This window comes from Myotis myotis, unplaced genomic scaffold (genome assembly GCF_014108235.1).
Source record: "Myotis myotis isolate mMyoMyo1 unplaced genomic scaffold, mMyoMyo1.p scaffold_m19_p_13, whole genome shotgun sequence".
Lineage (NCBI taxonomy): Eukaryota > Metazoa > Chordata > Mammalia > Chiroptera > Vespertilionidae > Myotis > Myotis myotis.
In genome coordinates, this window is record NW_023416317.1 from 40,477,561 (window position 1) to 40,496,683 (window position 19,123).

General features: G+C 42.6%; 2 protein-coding genes across 11 annotated transcripts in view; one reads left to right on the forward strand and one right to left on the reverse strand.

Moving 5' to 3' along the window:
- The window catches only part of THRB (thyroid hormone receptor beta), a 288,246-nt gene extending 271,525 nt beyond the window's left edge, over window positions 1-16,721 (reverse strand). For 3 of the 6 annotated variants that reach the window (XM_036332765.1, XM_036332760.1, XM_036332764.1), the window contains exon 1: window positions 15,761-16,055. The gene's annotated coding sequence lies outside the window, so the exon portion shown is untranslated. Of the gene's footprint in view, window positions 1-15,322; window positions 15,416-15,760; window positions 16,056-16,641 lie in introns of those variants that run through there. The other 3 variants (XM_036332766.1, XM_036332767.1, XM_036332761.1) reach the window with 3 other exon arrangements.
- Window positions 14,579-18,436, forward strand: LOC118668239. 5 transcript variants are annotated; one of them, XR_004971595.1, is made up of 3 exons: window positions 14,579-14,614; window positions 17,454-17,735; window positions 17,847-18,426. XR_004971595.1 is itself a non-coding variant. In XM_036332769.1 (3 exons), exons 1-3 carry the CDS (start codon window positions 15,087-15,089, stop codon window positions 17,863-17,865), a joined length of 786 nt encoding a protein of 261 aa, XP_036188662.1. In that variant the 5' UTR covers window positions 15,039-15,086; the 3' UTR covers window positions 17,866-18,436. The 5 variants fall into 5 exon arrangements, 3 of the variants coding, with proteins under 3 accessions (XP_036188662.1, XP_036188661.1, XP_036188663.1); XM_036332769.1 differs by lacking the exon at window positions 14,579-14,614 and adding an exon at window positions 15,039-15,582 and having other exon boundaries at window positions 17,454-17,724; window positions 17,847-18,436; XM_036332768.1 differs by lacking the exon at window positions 14,579-14,614 and adding an exon at window positions 15,039-15,582 and having other exon boundaries at window positions 17,847-18,432.
- Window positions 18,437-19,123: the final 687 nt, after the last annotated feature.

Here is a 19,123-nt window from a genome sequence, read left to right on the forward strand (position 1 = left end):
GAGTGGCAAGAAATATTCAAAGTGATGAATACCAAGAACCTACAACCAAGATTACTTTATCCAGCAAAGCTATCATTCAGAATTGAAGGTCAGATAAAGAGCTTCACAGATAAGGAAAAGCTAAAGGAGTTCATCACCACCAAACCAGGATTATATGAAATGCTGAAAGGTATCCTTTAAGAAGAGGAAGAGGAAGAAAAAGGTAAAGATACAAATTATGAACAACAAATATGCATCTATCAACAAGTGAATCTAAGAATCAAGTGAATAAATAATCTGATGAACAGAATGAACTGGTGATTATAATAGAATCAGGGACATAGAAAGGGAATGGACTGACTATTCTTTGGTGGGAAAGGGGTGTGGGAGATGCGGGAAGAGACTGGACAAAAATTGTGCACCTATGGATGAGGACAGTGGGTGGGGAGTGAGGGCGGAGGGTGGGGCGGGAACTGGGAGGAGGGGAGTTATGGGAGGAAAAAAAAGAGGAACAAATGTAATAATCTGAACAATAAAGATTTAATTTAAAAAACAAAAAAAAAATAAATAAAAATAAAAATAAAAAAAAAAGATAAAAAAAAAAAAAAAAAAAAAAAAAAAAAAAAAAAAAAAAAAAAAAAAAAAAAATAAATGTTTCATGTTAATGTATTGTCTTAATGGTTACCATCTTCGATCAGAGGCTGAAACAAAATATTGAAATGAAAATTTTTCTTTTCCAAATCTGCAAAGCTAAGTGAGTATTGAAGAAATGTAAATAATTAAGCTTCAAAATAATTTTTTTGTAAGTGTGTAGCATTTATGCTTGTGAAAATATAAAATCTTAAAACTGCAGCGTCACTTTTTGGGACAGCCTGTGTCTCCCATAACCTAGGGAATTTCTTTTCAAGGACTTTGAAACCAGTAAGCATGTCCTTTGGCCAGCCTACAGTTTTATTTGTTTGTTTTGTTTTCTCCTGGTTAAAGATGAGCTTTTCTTTAAAGCTATCTTTTTTTAAGATTGCGAGATGTTCTCTGACAGAGCACTGTTTCCTGAAATTGTAACTGAAATAATTTTAACATTCAGATGTGCTATTTTGACATTTTATTTGTTCAGGAATCTGACTTGGAGAATATAATAACCTCAAGATTGTGGGTTAGAGCAAGGTCTTAGAGAGAATGAAGGAAGTGTAGCAAAGAGATGATGGGGCAGAGGAAGCAGGCAGATGATTTGGCCATGCCTCCTATTTCAATGGCTTGCTCTCTAGTGGATCCTATACCAATCGCTAGTGGGGTCAGCTCCACTGTTCCAGCTAAAGGCAGCCTGTACCTCGTGAGAACCAAACACAAGTGCAAAGAAAAACAGTGATTCTCAATGAGTATCTGTAGTATTAACATCTATTGTCAGGGGTAGGTTTCTTAGGTCTAAATGGGGGTTACACCTAAGCTGCATGGTCATATGCCAATGGCAAGAAAGGCTAACAGAGTAGATGCTGCTGGTGCCTTCACCCTAACCCCATGGGCTCCACTTCAGTGCCCCCAGCTTATCTTCCAACTGACCAAAACTGCATTCCTTTGCCTGGAGGTGTGCTCTTGGCTGCCCAAGTGGTAGTCCTGAAATGTCAGGAAATCAATGGCCTCTGGAGGCAGTCCTCACCTAATCCCTGGCAGGTGAATAAATATACACTCACTTGCCTCTTGGGTGGGGTAACTATGAGGCACATGCTCCCCATTGTCTCCCAGAATTCCCCAATGTGACTAAGATCCAGGTGCCCACAGTGGTAACTGGTTTGATAACATTCCCTTTCGGGCGGCTGTTCCTGCCCTGGCTCCCTTTCCCACTCATCTATTGGTGTTTTCTTCACTCCCTCCCTAAAATAACTTGCATTTAAATTTTCACCTCAGGGTCTGCTTCTGGGGAACCCAAAGTCTAATGATAAGTCTTTTGAAGGGATACTGAGCTGGCAGGCACTGGATCCTCAGGTTCCTCTGATGTAAGGGTTCTCTGGGTCCACAGTATCCCTTTCTCAGAGGGGCTGATGTTCTCATTTTTAAGGCCTGAGCACAGAATCATTAGGTCCCTCTGAGTCCAACTTCTCTCAGACCATCAGAAACATATCTTCTGGTATATTTCTTTCTCTTCCATTGACTGAAGAAGCAAAACCACATCTTTTGCTCAAAAATGGCAGGAAATGCAACATAATGCCTATTAGTCAAATGCCACTAAAGTCAAACTTTTGCTAGAACTCATATAAGGAATAGCTTTGGCTCCAAGAAGGGGGTCTTACTCTAGTGCTGGAAAGAGACAAAAGTGAGGAGGAATGGCTGCCTTGGTTCAAATGAAACTTGAACGAATCACCAGTGGGGACTTAAAACCATAAAATAACAAAAATAAAAGTTGTTTCAAAATACTGCTTAGATAAAGAGAAATGAATTGTAACCCCCCTCAGGGTGAAGTTAAAACACTCATGTTCCATGTAATGGAAATTCTGAGACACTAAAAATTAAAAACAAAACACAAAGTCCACAAAAAAGCTAAGAGTTGTGAAAGATGTCCCAGCAGCAATGTGTCCAAGAGACTCTCACATGAGCAAAAGGAACATTTAAAAACTGATGTAGCTTGACCCTTTCCAAATAGTCTCAGAATGTTGTCCTGCAGAAACTTGAACCCATCACCTAAGGAAGTCCTTGTGGTCATGCAAGTTGAGAAGTCAGACCACCTACCTTGGGGGGTCTATTTACAGTAAGCCATTCTTTTTAAAAAAATATATTTTATTGATTTTTTACAGAGAGGAGGGGAGAGGGATAGAGAGTTAGAAACATCGATCAGCTGCCTGTTGCACACCCCCTATTGGGGATGTGCCCCCAACCAAGGTACATGCCCTTGACCAGAATCGAACCTGGGACCCTTGAGTCCACAGGCCAATGCTCTATCCACTGAGCCAAACCAGTTAGGGCGACAGTAAGCCATTCTTAAGAACCTTTCTTTACAAATCCTCAGAAGCCACTCTTCTCAGGTCATAGATTTTTGTTGGGTTTCATATTTGCAGAGAACATCCTCTCTGGGGCCCTGATTTCTTGCCAACTTAGTTGAGGAGATGGGAAGATCTTCTACTTCAGTTCTTAAGTGTGAATAGTTTTTTTTTTTTAATTTTTTTAAAAGGGAAAAGAACAGCATTGCTTTTCTGTTGGACAACCTATTCCCTTATTTATAATGCAGGACAGCAGGGCCTTGTAAGTGTATATTCTGGTGCATCTGAGGACACACGGTTGTTCATTTTAAAATTAGATTCATCCTAATTAAATGAAGACAGCCTACAGCAGGAAAGTATTACTCAGCACCTACTGCTGGACTCTGCGCTTCTAGACTCCACTGAACTTGTTTAACACACAGTCCCTGCCCTCTTGGAACTTCAAATCTAGTAAAGAAATATCCATCTCATTGACAAATATGAGGCTTGGTCAGTGAATGGTGAAGAATATATATAATAAATGACTAACCCTGTAACCTTCGGACAAGATGGTGAAGGAAACGTCACTAAAGTGGCATGTTTCAATCAAGCAGAAGCAGAGAGAATTTGGATCTCAATCCTAATTAACTATAGAAGGATATCTGGAGCTCCTTGAATGAAGGATATTGGGATGCTGGGTTGAAACAGAAGAAAAGGAAAATATCGATTAGATTTTAAAGGACAGAGTTTGAATTTGGATGGCTGAAGAACAAGGGAGGGGAGTAGCTGCTATAAAAAAAGAAGTAAGGTAGGCAGCTTAAGCCCCATATTCAATATAAGTGAGAGAGCTAAGTTTGCATTCAAGAGGCCAGAATCCTGGGCAGGTAACTGAACATCTATTATTCTCATTTTCTATAAGCCCTGAGGGTTGGCTACAACACACTTGGCCAATCACTGCTCCTTGAGAAGACTTTTAAATAGGACATTACTGGTGTTTATACTGTGGGTTACCCTGAGACCCGGAGACCCTAGTGATGAGCCAGTAACAAGTTGGGGATTACTAAGAGAATTATTTCTCATCTATTATTGAATACTAGAGGCCCAGTGCACGAATTCTTTCATGAGCAGGGGCAATCAGGGGCGGGGCTGGCCAAGGGGAGGGGCTGTGGGCAGTTGGCTGGCCGGCCCTGCCCTCCTGGTTGAACTCCCAGTCGAACTCCTGATCGAGGTGACAATTTGCATATTAGTCTTTTATTATATAGGATTAAGAATTTGCTAAATTCTGTACCTGAGAGGCATATGTCAGGATTCATTTCTTAATATTGCAAATGTTAATTTTCAAAATATTGCAAACTATTTTACAAAAATAGACTTGTAGAGTTGAAGACAGCCCTACCTACACTAATATAAAGGCACACAAATATTTTTTCTTTTCTTTTTTTTTTATATTTTATTGATTTTTTACAGAGAGGAAGGGAGAGAGATAGAGAGTTAGAAACATCAATGAGAGAGAAACATCGGTCAGCTGCCTCCTGCACATCTCCTACTGGGGATATGCCCGCAACCCAGGTATATGCCCTTGACCGGAATCAAACCTGGGACCTTTCAGTCCGCAGGCCGACGCTCTATCCACTGAGCCAAACCGGTTTCGGCAAATATTTTTTCTTTTATGTGTCCTCAAAATAATACTTATCATTAGTTAGTCTTATTTCTTGATAATCCAAAAGGCATGTGCCCTTTGCACTTCCTTACTTCTTTGAATAAGACATTTTAATAATAATTAAATGGTAAGGTTTTCAGAAAGATAAAATGTGGATAGTTAGAAGGAAGAAGTTTCTTTGTTCTTTTCACTTACCTCACATTTATAATTCATGCCCCTCTTAAATTTCCTTCATGGGAGCTACTTCTATAGACCTGGTTGAATATTTGATAAAGCATGTTGATAATTTGGGAAGGGAAACAAACAAAAACATCCTTTCGAATAAAAAAGGGAGGGTTTCCCATTGTAGTAAGCAATGATAAGTAGGGTAAATATGAGAAAAACTGGTATTTTTAGTCAAGACATTATGTAATGAGTCATTTATTTAAACAGTCTAAAGCTCTGTAAAATGATTCCAGGAAAATGGCTTCAATATCTCTCTGTCAACACACCAAGACTCAGCTCTCGCCTCTGCTCCCTAACAACTCTACTTTAAATTTTATTTCCCTTCAAAATAAATGAGCACATTAATGATGTGCCAGGGTCAATCACAAACTCTCAATTCTATGTGTATATTAGGGCCAACACTGATCCACCAAAAAAATTAAAATGATGATCAAAGACTAAAAGGAAAAGCCAGGGCTAGCAAGATTGAAGACGGCCCCCTAAGAGTGAGAAGGAAATCAGGAAACAGAATTAGGTCAGATAGGAGGGTGGTACTGCACCAAAAAATAGAACTGGATTACCTCATTACTATAAAGATATTTCCATCCCTTGCCTTAAGAAACAACAAGACAGTGATGTGATGAAATCTACATAAGAATTAAAAAACAGAGTAGCACAGTGTGGCCAACATAGTTCATCAAACAATCCTTGCTCCCCGTTCTATAGTACAGAGAAAGCAACTGGAAAGCAACTGCTTAGGAGGGACTATCTTACTCCCTCTGCTTTATTTTTGTGGGGGGATGTGATTCCTTTTCATCAGTGGAATTTGAGCAAAATGAGTTCGTGTCACTTCCAAGCCAAGGTAGTTAGGAAGCCAGTGAGCTTTTCCACGCTCACTCCCCTCTCAGTGGTCTGATGCAATGAACACATGACCTTGGAAGCCATGAGCTAGAGATGGAGGAGCCCAAGACCAAAGGAATCGAGACCTACCATGAACCACTGTGGAGCACAGGCAACAATCAGCAGAAACAGCAATTTTCAACTTCACATGAGTAAAAAATAAACTTCTAGTCGTGAGCTACTGTGCATTTTTAATTTTATTTCAATGTATAGAGTGTTTTTTTAACCACTATATGTGGCAAAAAAAAGAAAGTGTTGCAATTACTTGAAATAATGCATTTAAGTTATTTTTGCATGAATTTGTTGGAATTATAGATTTTTAAGGCTAAAGTTGGGTTGTCCCAATTACTAGCAGCTACAAATGGCTGTTGAACACTTGAAAGGTGGATAGTTGAAGTTAAGATATGCTGCAAATATAAAATACACATCTGATAGTTAAGATTTAATCCAAAAAATAAATATCTCATTAATGCTTTTCTATTGATTACATATTAATATTTTGAATATATTGGGGGAGATAAAATATTTTAATGATACTCACTGGTTGCTTTTTACTTATTTAAAATGTGGCTACTAGAAGATTTTAAACTATATATGTGGTTCGCAATACATTTCTATTGGCTTCCCGCTGGGCTAGCAGGGGTTACTAAAGTGCAACCCACCATCTGCTTTTTTGTAAATAAAGTTTTATTGGTTCACAGCCATGCAGGTCTGTTTACACATTATCTATGGCTATTTTTGTACTACAACAACAGAGTTGAGTATCCTCAACAAAGACTGAAAAGCTGAAAATATTTATTTTATATCCTATTTTTAGAAAATGTTTGCCAACTCCTAGGCTAAGGATTACTTTGAGATTATCTAACTTATAAACTCCTATCATTTTATGACTAAGGAAATTAAAACTCAGATAAGTCAAGAAACTTGTCCAAAATATTTTTATCCTTAAGTAGGTAGTATTTACATATCACTCTCATTCATTCATTCCCTCATATTCTCCACCATCTCTAATTTTGATCATTAAAGAAATAAAATTCCTATCAGTTTGAAAATCAACGAAACACTAAATAATCTCAACATCACAATGTTAATTCAATGTAGTCATGTAGAAGTATATTTCCATCTGACACAGAAACTGTAGGCATGTACATACAATAGCAGAGAACCCTTGAGTAATATTCAGCTACAAATAGGCTGTGAGATGGTCTTTAAGCTTCACTTGAAATCATTTTAAAGAGGATCTATCATGCAATCTTCTTTCAAATTAAACTTGAAATCTCCCTAAGTGCAGATCTGGCTTGCTAAGAAGATTCATTATTAGAATTAGATTAGAAAAAATTTTCCACATCTTGGAGAAAGTAAAATATGCTCCCTAAGTGCAGATCTTGCTTGCTAAGATTATTAGGGTTAAATTAGAAAAATTTTGCCACATCTTGGAGAAAGTGAAATCTGTTCCCAAAGACTTTACAACATTTAACTGCTTCAGTTCCAGCAGCCATCATCTCTCAATGGATTATTCTAAGAGTCTCATCATTTTCAGTTTCTCTCCCACACAAGATCTGTCCCAAAGAACTCTTCTAAAATAAAAATCTGATTTCCTGAACACTCGGTCTCTTCATGTTATCAAGACAAAGTCCATCTTCCTTATTGGGGTCTGGAGAGTCTTCATCATGGGACTCCTACCAGGTCTAATACCCTCATTTATTGTCCTTTTCACATCAGTCAGACACTTGGGCTCCTTGCAATTCTTGGGGTCCTTGCTATTCCCAGACACTTCACACTTTAACCGCACTTTGTACATTTATATATGGTGTTCTTACTGCATAGAACTCTCCCCATTCCCAACTATTGGTTCTCACTGCACATTGTACTTACTCCATCATAGAACTTACCAATATTGTAATTGCTCTTGAAGTATTAATTCTACCACCAGTAGAAATAGCTAATGTTTGAGAATACTTAACTGTGGGTCAAGTGCTACATGATTTCATTTACCCTTCACATTTTATAGATGAGGAAACTGAGCACATACAATAAAGCCAGGTGAAGCCAGAATATGAACCCACACATTCCCACTCCACAGTCCTGGTCCTTAACTCTACACCCAGTGGTTTTCAATGGGGGTGAATTTGTTTCCTATGAGACATTTAGCAGTATCTGGAGACATTTTTGAATGTTGCAACTGGAGTGTGGGGCAGCAACTGGCATCTACTGGGTAGAAGCCAGCAATGATATTAAACATCCTCCACAACACAGGACAGCCCTCCACTGCAAATAATTATTTGGCTCAAATGCCAATATTTCAGAGGCTGAGAAACACTGTCCTACACTAAATCAATTCCTGTACATTGTCTCAGGATACCAAGGCACCTACCCTAGATCTTGGCATCCAGTAGATGCCTGATGCACATACGATGCATGGATGGATAGATAAATGATAAATGGATGGATGAATTGAAGGATGGGAAGAAGGTTGGAGGGAGCAATAGATGGATAGACAAACTTCAGAAGAAGAAAAAGGTCTGAAGGCTCAGTTTTGTGGCAACTTCAATAAAGATAAATCTGATCACATATTCTTAATTAACAGTTAATGAATGCATATAGAGTACATCCTAGATGCTGCCTTCACCTTAGCAACACCTTACATTTACAAACCTATAGAACATGAGATCAAATTAAAAGGCCAATTTAATTTTTTTCCCAAGAGGCCTCAGAGGGACAAGATATTTTGCAAATCCCTTACAGGATAAATTGAGATGTTCATCACCTGCATAGACCATCAACAGTTAAATTGTTTTTAAAAAGGCTTTTTTTAGATAAGGTTCTCCTGGTTTCTTTTTAAAAAATAAAAGACAAATAATACAAGACTATATACAATCTGCTATTTTCCCCTATTGTAGCTACCATTCAAATATAAGCACATTATTCTAGATCTCCAGATGGTGGAAGTGGAGTAGAAATTACAGTGAAGCTTAGGTGAAATTCAAAAAAGTAAATAAAAACACATATAACAGAAATTAACCATTTTCTGGCTTATGTAAATGAATACCTCTTAACATCAAAAAGAAAGTCAAGAAAAGATAGGTTTTATGATTATAATATACTAGAGGCCTGGTGCACGAATTTGTGCACAGGCCCGCCCCAATCTGGCCCACCCCCTGGTCGAACTCCCAGTTGAGGGGACAATTTGCATATCAGCCTTTTATTATATAGGAGATTAAAAGTAACCGCAATTTAGCATTATTTTTACATCGTCCCCAAAACACTTCAACAATGGCAGCATTAATCAGTGTTGTATACAAATTGACAGTTGTTTGGGGTTTTTTTTGTGGAAAAAGCAAAAAATCTTCTGCTTTGGGACTAGAAACTGCCCCTTTGAGTCATCACTTATTCTGAAAGGTAGTCAGAGGTGAAAACAAATGAGACTAGTTTTTATAGTGTAACACTATAGACTGTTCCTCACAACCTCTTGTATTAAACTTTAGCTTTACACACACACAGAGACCCACACATGTACATGCATGCACACACACACACAAAGTTTTTTTTTTAACTTTTAAATTTTTATTTATTTATTTAATCTATTTAATCTTCACCCAAGGATGTGTTTTCATGAGAGAGAGAGGGAGAGGGAGAGGGAGAGGGAGAGGGAGAGGGAGAGGGAGGGAGGGAGAGAGAGGGAGAGGGAGAGAGAAAGGGAGAGGGAGAGGGAGAGGGAGAGAGAAAGGGAGAGGGAGAAGGAGAGGGAGGGAGGGAGAGGGAGGGAGGGAGAGGGAGAGGGAGGGAGAGAGAGGGAGAGATTTGAGAGAAAGAGGAGGGAAGGTGGGAAGAGAGAGACACACACTGAGAAACATCAATGTGAGAGATACGCCAATCGGTTGCCTTCTATATGAGCCCCAAGTGAGGACTGAACTCGCAACCTGTTGGTGTACAGGGACCATGCTCCAACCAACTGAGCCACCTGGCTAGGGCCACAAATAAATATTTTGCTACCTGCTTTCCATCTTGGATATTTATAACACACACTAGAACAAAAATAGGCTCTGAAAACTCCCACACTATGTACTTAAACTCAGGATTTCTCAAATATCATTGGCCACAGAGTATCCTAAGTAAATAGTAAAATAAGTAAAAAGTAAAATAAGATGAGGATCTGCCACAATACTCAGGATTAGAAAGGACTCAAAGCGATGACAACCTTTGTGGCATGGGACACCAGCGTGACTATGGAATTTTCCCTGTGATTTGGAAGCTGGACATGGGAACCACAGCCAAAGCCCAGAGACACGCAGTGCCTTTTTCACTCTGTGTGAGAACATGGCACACACCTGTCACAGAGGCAGATTCTGCATGTATGGACGTGCAAGTAGGCGAGACTTTTAAGCGTGTGGAAGAGAAATATGAAAAACTGACCCAAACCCAGGAATGGCATGATTGTTATCAACATTGTTTTTGAGCACCCCTTCTGTGCAACCATTATTGAAATCTGGGAAAACAGTATTCGAAGAGAAACAAAAAGAGAGGAAATGTATATCTGAGCCATCCTGAGAATGACAGAACAATATCTGCCACAAGAATCAGCATACTCAATGGGTTCCTGAATGTCATAACCATACATTATGCCACTAAAACCATGACTATCTTTTCACTCTTCTCATCTCAAACATTCCTGAGCCACCAGAGGAGTCACACAAGTATGTTTCCCAAATTAAGAAGGCATACCTGCTGTTAATGTGCATTCCTTTGTCCAAGCTTTTACTTTAATCAGCTTTCTGAATAAATCTCTAAATTCTTGATCACAAAAGAGGAGCCATAATCCTTAAAGGCTGTCTTTTGGGATGAGGAATTTGAATGAATAACTTAATTCAGATCAATCCTTTCCTAACTGCTATGTGTGCCCCATCTGAGCAAGTACATACATGTATATGTAATTATTAATACTGTTATATTATTATAATGTTATATGCACATTACATATTATTAGCATATACATATATCATAATATACATATGATTGTATATGTTATATGTATATATGTGTCTGTCTGTACAGTGTAAAGGCTATACTATGCTTCCTGGGACAGAGAGACAAGGTTCTGGGTCCTAATTCCAGACTTTCCGGAGTTGCCATTTGGAAAAATTATCCAAATTCACAATGGAGCTCAGTTTCTTGGTCAATAAAAATAGTGCTGCACAAGAGCTGCCAGTCCATAAAGTCTTCAAAGTCCCTTGAAATTAGGGCAGTATGGACAAACCAACATTAGCATTGGACCTAGATCACTATTCTAGCTGTCGGTTGGCCAGATTCCTTAGAGGAGTGTATGGAAATACACTACTTGTGACTCAGTGATTTGGATAGTCTCCCTCCCCCCGTACTTACTTAAATGTCACTTGACTAATAAGTTAGGGAACTTAAAGTGGAGAGTGAATATCCTTAATCAGAGACTTAGTGGCCTAAACATATTTAATCCCCACACCATGTGGATACCAAGAGAGTCTTGGGCAAATCCCACTGCAATTTACACTAATACACTTGGGCTACTGAAACTATAAACAATCACTTCCTCAGACCAAAATAACTTTATTTCATCTAGGGGGCCATATAAGAGATCCCAATAAGCAGATCCATTCTATCACAGTGTAGACCATTTCAGAATCTCTTTGTATTAATATATGTACATTGCCTCAAAGGTCACTGGGCTCGATGCTGAGCTACAAAATGACTAGCAAGGCCAGGCACATAGTAGGTACACAGATTTGTGTAGGCTGAATGAGGAATCAAATCCAGTAATCAAAATGACTTTAAGTAAAGCGAGGAGTTAACTTGCCACCCATTACTCAACCACCTCAGACACTAGACTAAGCCCTTAAAGCAAAATAGCTGGGATATGATGCAATCTAGGCAGCAAACATTCATTTTGGGCAAAATCAAGTTATAAGATGACACTTAATTTCAAAATCAGAAGAGAAAGATAGGCACCACCCCTTCTCCTCCTAGATTGATTCTTTGAACAAGTGTTTCCCTGGGTCATGTGTGAAACACTCTGCTAGGTGCCGGGAGTCAAGGATGAATAACCCATAGCCCCTCATCACAATTTCCGTGGGGAGGTAGAAATGGACACTAAAAACAAGCTGCTGTACAGGAAGACAGGAGCTAGACAAAGTAAAACACGAAGCACCAAGGCCATCTGTTCAGAGAGGTTGTGGTCATAGTGTCATTTTCAAGTACCTGGCTGTCCTGTCCTCTCAGATTGCTTTAGTGAAAAGCTTGGCCGTGACACTGGATATTTGAGAAAGTCAGCCTAAAGAACATGTCAACCATTCATTCCTCTAGGTTTTCTGAGCTCTATTTCTACCTTGGGGACAATCTTCAGGATCTCCACTGCTGGACCATGGCTTAGCTTATCTCCAAAGATAAACTCCCACTGGGTTACTTTACATCATTCTGCTTTCTGCATATTTTTTCTCTCTAGGGTTGGTGAAAAACGTGATCATATAAAATCTTTACTTCATTTTCTGGAGAACTGAAGTTCAAGTATTGGCCATTATGTGATTTGATATTTCATAGGAGTATATACTAGTAGTCAGGCACTATAGTAAGCACCCTGCCAATGTTATCTGAGATATCCTTATAACTTTAATGGGTCCTCCAGTTCCCTTTTTTTCTCTCTCTGAACTTGGCTACTGAGAAGCTCAGGGCTAAATTAAATACTCAAAAGCAATAAGCACTTAAGATTTCAGTTTATCTTTTGTCCCCTACCATTTTTACCAGTTTCATCATTTTGTAGACCTTTTAGATTTACTCAGACACGTTTCTGAGAGTCGATACTCTATAAAGAAAAACAAATTTCCATAATCATTTATTGTAACTTCCTTTTAATCTCAATTGTCAAAAAAGTTCCCACGACTAGCTAATTTGAAGATAACCCCTTGGGTACCACAGCTCAGTCAACTTGCAAACTCAGATAATGCAATATTTCCCATAATCATTTGGTTCAAAATCTGCTTATGGAAGTGGGAAAAGGGGGCAAAGGGAGAGGGTACAGAGTAACCACCAGGTTATTTCCAATCTACTTCCACAGGCTATTTCTACCTCGTGTGGGATCCTGACAGTCTCATCTGCCCTTTCCCCAACCACCACTTTTGTAGATCAGCTAGAGATACTGCTAGAACCTGCTGAGTGAGAAGGCATAGCTATCACCCAGTGATGTCTATTTCCTGGAATTTCACTCTTAGCACTGACAATACCTCTGGAATGCATAAAAATTCTGCTGCAACCCAGCATGTTGAAGGTCAAAGTCTTCAGGGACCTAGGTAAGGCAAACTGTTGCTGAGGGATTCCATGTACTCAAGGCAAATGCCCCCAAGAAAAACTCTCAGAAATAACTCTGTATCATCACTAACCTAAATGGGGCTAGCTTTCATCTTAAAAGAGAGAGAGATAAACAAAGATTGACCCATATATACATGGCACACACATATACAGGCACAGATCTTGGCCTACCCAATTGGTACCCATTTAGGATGCTTAGTCGGGTGTTTTGGTGAACACAATGTTTGGGCGCAACTATTCCTTTATTCAACAAAGATTTACCCAGCACCTACTGTGTGCCAAGCATGGTTCAAGATATTGGAGGATCAAGAGTGAATGAAGCAGTCAAGATACTTTTTCTCATGGACTCTATTCTAGACACAGGAGATAGGTAATCAATAAAATGAGCCAATTGAAATGAACAATTCAGATTGCAAATAAAACCAAGGATGGGGGGGGGGGGGACAAAAACCAGTGTCTCAGAAGGAATGAGGGATGGCCTTTACTCAAGTGGTCAGGGAAAGGCTTTTTAAGAAGGTGACACATAATCTTACACTAGAATGACAAAAAAGGAGCTAAACAAACCAACCACCTTTACTCTGATTTCCATCACAAAGATGAGCTTACTAAAAAAGAAATGTGGAATCCCATGTGTGGCTCCACACACCTGTGCTTCAAATAATTGCACCCCACCACCACCCAAATACACAGAACAAAACAAAGAAACAAACAAACAAAAAAAAAAAACAGAAAAGGAAAGGAATCCACAACTTTCTTAAGGAAACTTTAAGAAATAACCTTTTCTCAAAGATGTAGATTAAAATTTATTTTAATAGCAGAATTTACTACAAAGAATTTCTAGAGGAGAAATGGAATGTTTATTACTCTTCGAAAGTCAGTTATTTTATAAAACAAATATTTCAATGTCAATAAAATTATGCCTTTGAATTGTAATGCCAACAGGAATTGCTTCATAAAATATAGTTCTGTGGCTAGATTCAGTATCATTTACTTCCACTTGCTGGAAAAGAAAAGCAAATCATATTTACTAGCAGATGGTCCTCCTTCTAATATATAACAAAACTTTGAAATTCATGAAAATTGAATTCGGATAGTATCTATTTAACAATCACAAATAATAAATGGTTGTTCACCAATGCCATCCCATATAAACCCCAAATAAATCACTTAGTATTGAATTTCTGTTAGAGTCAATTAAAACACTTAGCCAAAACTAAAAACATCCATTACTCAAAAATACTTTTCATCAAAACACCGTTTTTTAAGAGAAAAATGTTTCCTAGTCCCTGACTTGTTTCAGAATAAGAGAGGTAAACAAGTGAATGAGGGAGCAGTCACGGTGAATAGTCAGAATGAATCATGGAATATTTTGACTAAAAGGCAAGTTTTACTTTGTAATCCAATGCATGCTATATATTTTTACAATATAAATAAGGATACTCAACTAATAGAAGGCAAAGTAATGTAAAGATATTGCCCAAGGTCTACATTACCCAATACACCTGTTCCTGCTGTGCTTTAGGTGTTTGAACTTCAAAACAGGTCTTTAAAACAATCTCACTAGCACCTGAGACCAGTAACCTGCTAAGAGGTAGGCTGTTTCAATGTCTGTTTGTTTGTTTACTGATTAGGGGATCCTGTTTGAATCTTCATGAATCCTAAATCTGTGCGGAGAGGGGGGAGAATGAAGAATCTGAACTTATCTGTGCAGATAAATTCTTTTCTTTGACTCACTTTACAAATTGTTATGCTTCTACTAGACCCTTGACGGTTTCCCACTTGGGGAAAATTAGACATTTAAAATTAATAACTAAAAACTCACCCCATGCTCCCTCTCCCCAACAAATCAGAGGCTTAAGACTTAGCACTAATAATAACCCTCCAATGGTCATTGGGAAATCCTTTTCCAAAGTGACCACAGCAGCTAAGGACAAAATCCACGAGGAGTAAAAAAATACTCCCCCCAAATGAGTCCTACTCTGGGGGATGGGGGGGGGCGAGGGGGGGCACACAGCTGGCACAACTCCTGGTATCAGAACCCACTTCGGGCCACTCAGACGGAGATGCTGCGTCAAGAGAAGCGAGGCAAAGAAGTGCGACTCGGGAGCCTGGCGAGATCGCCGCGGACTCGCAGAGGAGGCGGGGAGACGCCAAGTAGCCAGGCACCGGTGACAGCGCACGCCAATATTCAGGATTCTTCTCCTTTCCAAACCCGGCAGTTCCCGGGCAGGAGCAAAAAGGGGGATGGGGGACCCACAGTCCCTTTAAACCGCACCCCCCCACCCCCGTGTCTGCCAACCTTTTCCGAATTCCCGTGTCACAGAACTTCCTCATCATGGAAACTTCCACTCGGTTCGGCGCCGAGGATGCCAAACTCCATTTCACAAGGAGCCTGTCAACAGCCGGGTTGGGGTTTGAGACACAGAGCCGCTGCGAGGGGAGCGGGCACCCAGCTCTGCCACGGCCCACGCCGTGGCTCCGGGAGCGCCGCTGCGCGCTGCCCCGGCGCCAGAGGGCACATCCTCCCAGACCCGGGGCGCAGAAACCCCGCGGAGGCAGGTAACAGGGCGGCTCACCGACACCCCCACCCACCCACGCCCGCCCGCCCGCCCGCAGGCGCTCAGCTGGCCGGCCGCACCCCTTCAGGGTCCCGCGACACCCCGGTCACCATCCTGCCCACCCTTCTGGACATTTGGAACTGTCGCCCCTCCCCCCCGCCCCCCGACACCCCCCTCACCCCGGCCTCCGCGCGCGCGGTCCTCTCGCCAAATTGCCGGTGTCCTGGAGCCGCTATGGGTGGCGCGCCCCTGCCCGGGGAAGGCGGCGGCGGGCGCTCGCCCCGAGCCCGGGGAGCAGAAGGTCTCCTCGCCCGGCGCACTCACATTATTCATGCAAAGTTCATCCCCGCCGCGTCACGGCCGCCCGCCCGAGGATGTGCGCCTTCCTTGGCCCAGCCCCGCAGTCTCCACCCTCCTCCGCCCCCTCCTGCCGGCGGCGGGGTCCCCGGGAGCGCCGGCGACGGGACGTCGCGCGAGTCCAGAAAAATGTCAACTCCTGGGGCGCAGAGGGGCGGCCGCCGCAGGGCCCCGCCGGCCCCCCGCTCCCCGGCCACCCCACTTTTATAGGCGGAGGCAGCGAGTGTGGCCCGGCCGCCGGAGTCCCCGCCCCCCGCGGCCCCCCGCGCGCCCGGCCTGCCCCGGTCCGCGCCCCGGCGCTGCCTGCCTCCGAGCCCCGGGCGCACGCCCCGCGCGCCGCGTCTGCGAACCGGTGACCTGGTTTCCCCTCCAGCCCTCCCGGCGCTCGGCTCCGCGGCGGCGACAGCCCGGAGCAGGCAAAGCGGGCTCCGCCAGGGGCGTAGCGAGGAAATGGCCTCCCGGCCGCAGGTCTCGCCGCCGCCGCCTCCCGCCCGGCTGTCGGACGCGTCGGCCGCTCCGGGCTCGCGTCCCCCGACCCCGGTTCCCTGCGTGCACGCCACCCCGGCTGGCCGGCCCCACACCTGCCTCCCCAGGTTCGGCCGCTCCCCCGCCTCCCAGCCCCGCTGGTGCCTCCCACCCGGGGTGCCCTGGCCCCGGTGGCGATGTCGCCCCGGTGGGTGTTGGTGGCAGCGCGCTCACCCACCCGGCTGTGTGAGCACGGACGTTCGGGTTTGGGCGTCATTCCTCCAGTAGGCAAAGTGGAAGAAATGGGGAACGAGTGACCGGGGGCGGGGAGGAGGTGACTTCCAGAAGTACGGCTTGATTTTGCCTGCCGGGCCGCGCTCCTCCCTTTTTTTTTCCTCCAAACAACTTGTGGCGCTTGCCGGGTAGACACGGCGCACTGGCTCCTCGCGGGGCCTCCCACCCTGCGCGGCGTCTGGTGTTCTCTTACCCTGGCCACCTCGGGAATGGAAGTTTGCAGAGGACCTGGCTTGCCCTGGAGGGAGACGCTCCTTCCCAGCTCTGGGCATATCCTGGGAGATGTGTGCTGGGGTTGAGGCACTCCACAGGTTCCAGAGGGCCGCCCTGTTCATGTGTCTTTGCCCTGGATACGTACAAAGAAAGCCGGAAGACAAAACTAATGTCTACTCGAAAAATTCTGCCCAGGCAAATAGGAATGTCTAAGGTGCCCCCCCGCCTCCCCCGAGTCCTGAAGGCCAAGGATTCAGATTGGGAGAAAATGAAGCAGTAAAAATACTGAGTACCCCCAAAGCGAAAAGGTAGTGGTTCAGAAGCTACACAGTTGCAACGAAACTATTTTGACGACAGGGTATAATTATTTTCTTGTAGGTAATATTAAAATAATTCCGACTTCATGAGTCAATATACATGTGTATAATAAATGTGAGAGAGCTAGGACGATTTGTATGAAACCTCAACTGCTTGAACAATGTATAGATCATTTTTTTGGAGACTTTTCTGGATTGCCAGACAGTGGCGTGTGTTTTATTCCAGCTTCTGGGAGGCATCCCACGGAAAGGGGGCGAGATGCCACCACCCCTGCAGACAGCATTAACTACCACTGTCAGGAAATTAGAAACCGTTCCAAGCGCCTGATGTACAGTTTCAGGGAGCTTCCCCAGGCGAGTGGAAGACCCCAAGGCTCTCTGGCCAGAGGAGGGACCTCTCCCTTGAAATTCCAGGGATCCTATTTCCCCTCCGTCCTTGGCGATACATCCGTGTTTTCTTCTTTACTCGTAATAAGGCTGCGCCATAGGACTTGCAGGTTTGTGGCTGGTGAGTTGTTCTTTGCGGGGAAGTTCCCTAGCTTTGCGCCCTGGCTGCCCCGGGGTGTTTTGGTTCCTTTGGAGGAAAGCTTATTGGAGTCTCACCATTTGTTCCAAACAGGGGGCCCCCTGGTGGCTAACTGTGAGTGAAAACGTTGGCCACTGAAGAAAACAGCCTGGCCCTGATCGGCCACAACAGTTGACTGGTCATGGCAGGGGCCCAAGAGCTGGTAAACAACTTTTGTAATAAGGCCAGACGGTGGAGGTGCTGGTGGTGGTGGTGGTGGTGTGTAGATAAGGGTGATGTCAATCTTCCATCTGAAAGGTGCACGATAGGCCTTAAAGACTGCTGGAACTTTTTATTTTTTTCTCTTCTTGAGTATAACTTGGAGCTAAATTCCTTCCTAAGTAGGAAATGCGGTACAGAGAATGAATTATAACAAACACTGTTGCTTCCCGTTGTTCAAACGGCTTTGCCTTTCTGATCTCATTTGGCCTGGAAACTTCTGAAGTACCGAGTAAATTAAAACATTAAATAAATAATGTGGCATGACTCAAACAATTCATGCGACTGTGATTGTAATAATGTTTTAGAACAATGGGGAGGACAATTTTAATGCGACGTTATTGAAACAACATGAACTGCTAGGATTCCAGTTGAACGGGCCCTCGAAGGGCAGTCTCACAGGCTGCATGATGGTAACAAATGGTTACCAATAGAGCATGCATCTTCCCCGCCCCCCCGCCCCCCCGGCCCCCCCCCCCCGATTTTACACTAGTGGGGACAATGAAGGAGAATTTTAAGGGGACCTGATTGAGGGCAGTCCTAATCCTGTAGATTTCAGAAGACATAACCAAACTGTTTTCATGACCCATGAGCACATTTCACCATAGCTATCCATCTTCATTGCCAGGATCTTTACATTTCAAGCTAATGAATCATTTCAAGAGATTCATATACTCATTCATTCATTCAACAATAACTGGGTTAGAAGACGAATAAAACATAGGATCCAAAAGGGCTGGGATCAGACTGAAGTGAATGAGAGCAGCGCAGGGTCCGAACCAGTCTTTATTTAAAAATTTGATATATTGTTCATCTGGGACAATGGTTGCATTAATTTTGATTTTAAAATATTGTATTAAAATATAATTTCTCTTGATTACTGAGATTTTGGACATCCCCTTGAATTTTACATCCAAGGCCTCGCTTGCCTTACCCTAGTCCCCACTCTGCTGTGCCCTCATGTTACCAGAGTCTAATAAGAGAAGTAAAATTCTGTTAGAATTTTCTGTGTGTCAAAGATAACTAGTATACATTAAGGAACTTGAGGTCAGGAAGTTAAAGATGTGGGTGTAAAGTGAGGGTAAAAATCAGGAAGATTTCACAGAACTAGG

Excerpts from the sequence above, each read along its gene's own strand:
- LOC118668239 (XM_036332768.1), top strand. The coding sequence starts at position 15,087 with ATGCTGCGTCAAGAGAAGCGAGGCAAAGAAGTGCGACTCGGGAGCCTG. Across the intron at positions 15,583-17,453 it reads CAGAAACCCCGCGGAGGCAG|CTTCTGGGAGGCATCCCACG; the intron begins GTAACAGGGCGG and ends GTTTTATTCCAG. Across the intron at positions 17,736-17,846 it reads GACTTGCAGGTTTGTGGCTG|GGGGCCCCCTGGTGGCTAAC; the intron begins GTGAGTTGTTCT and ends TGTTCCAAACAG.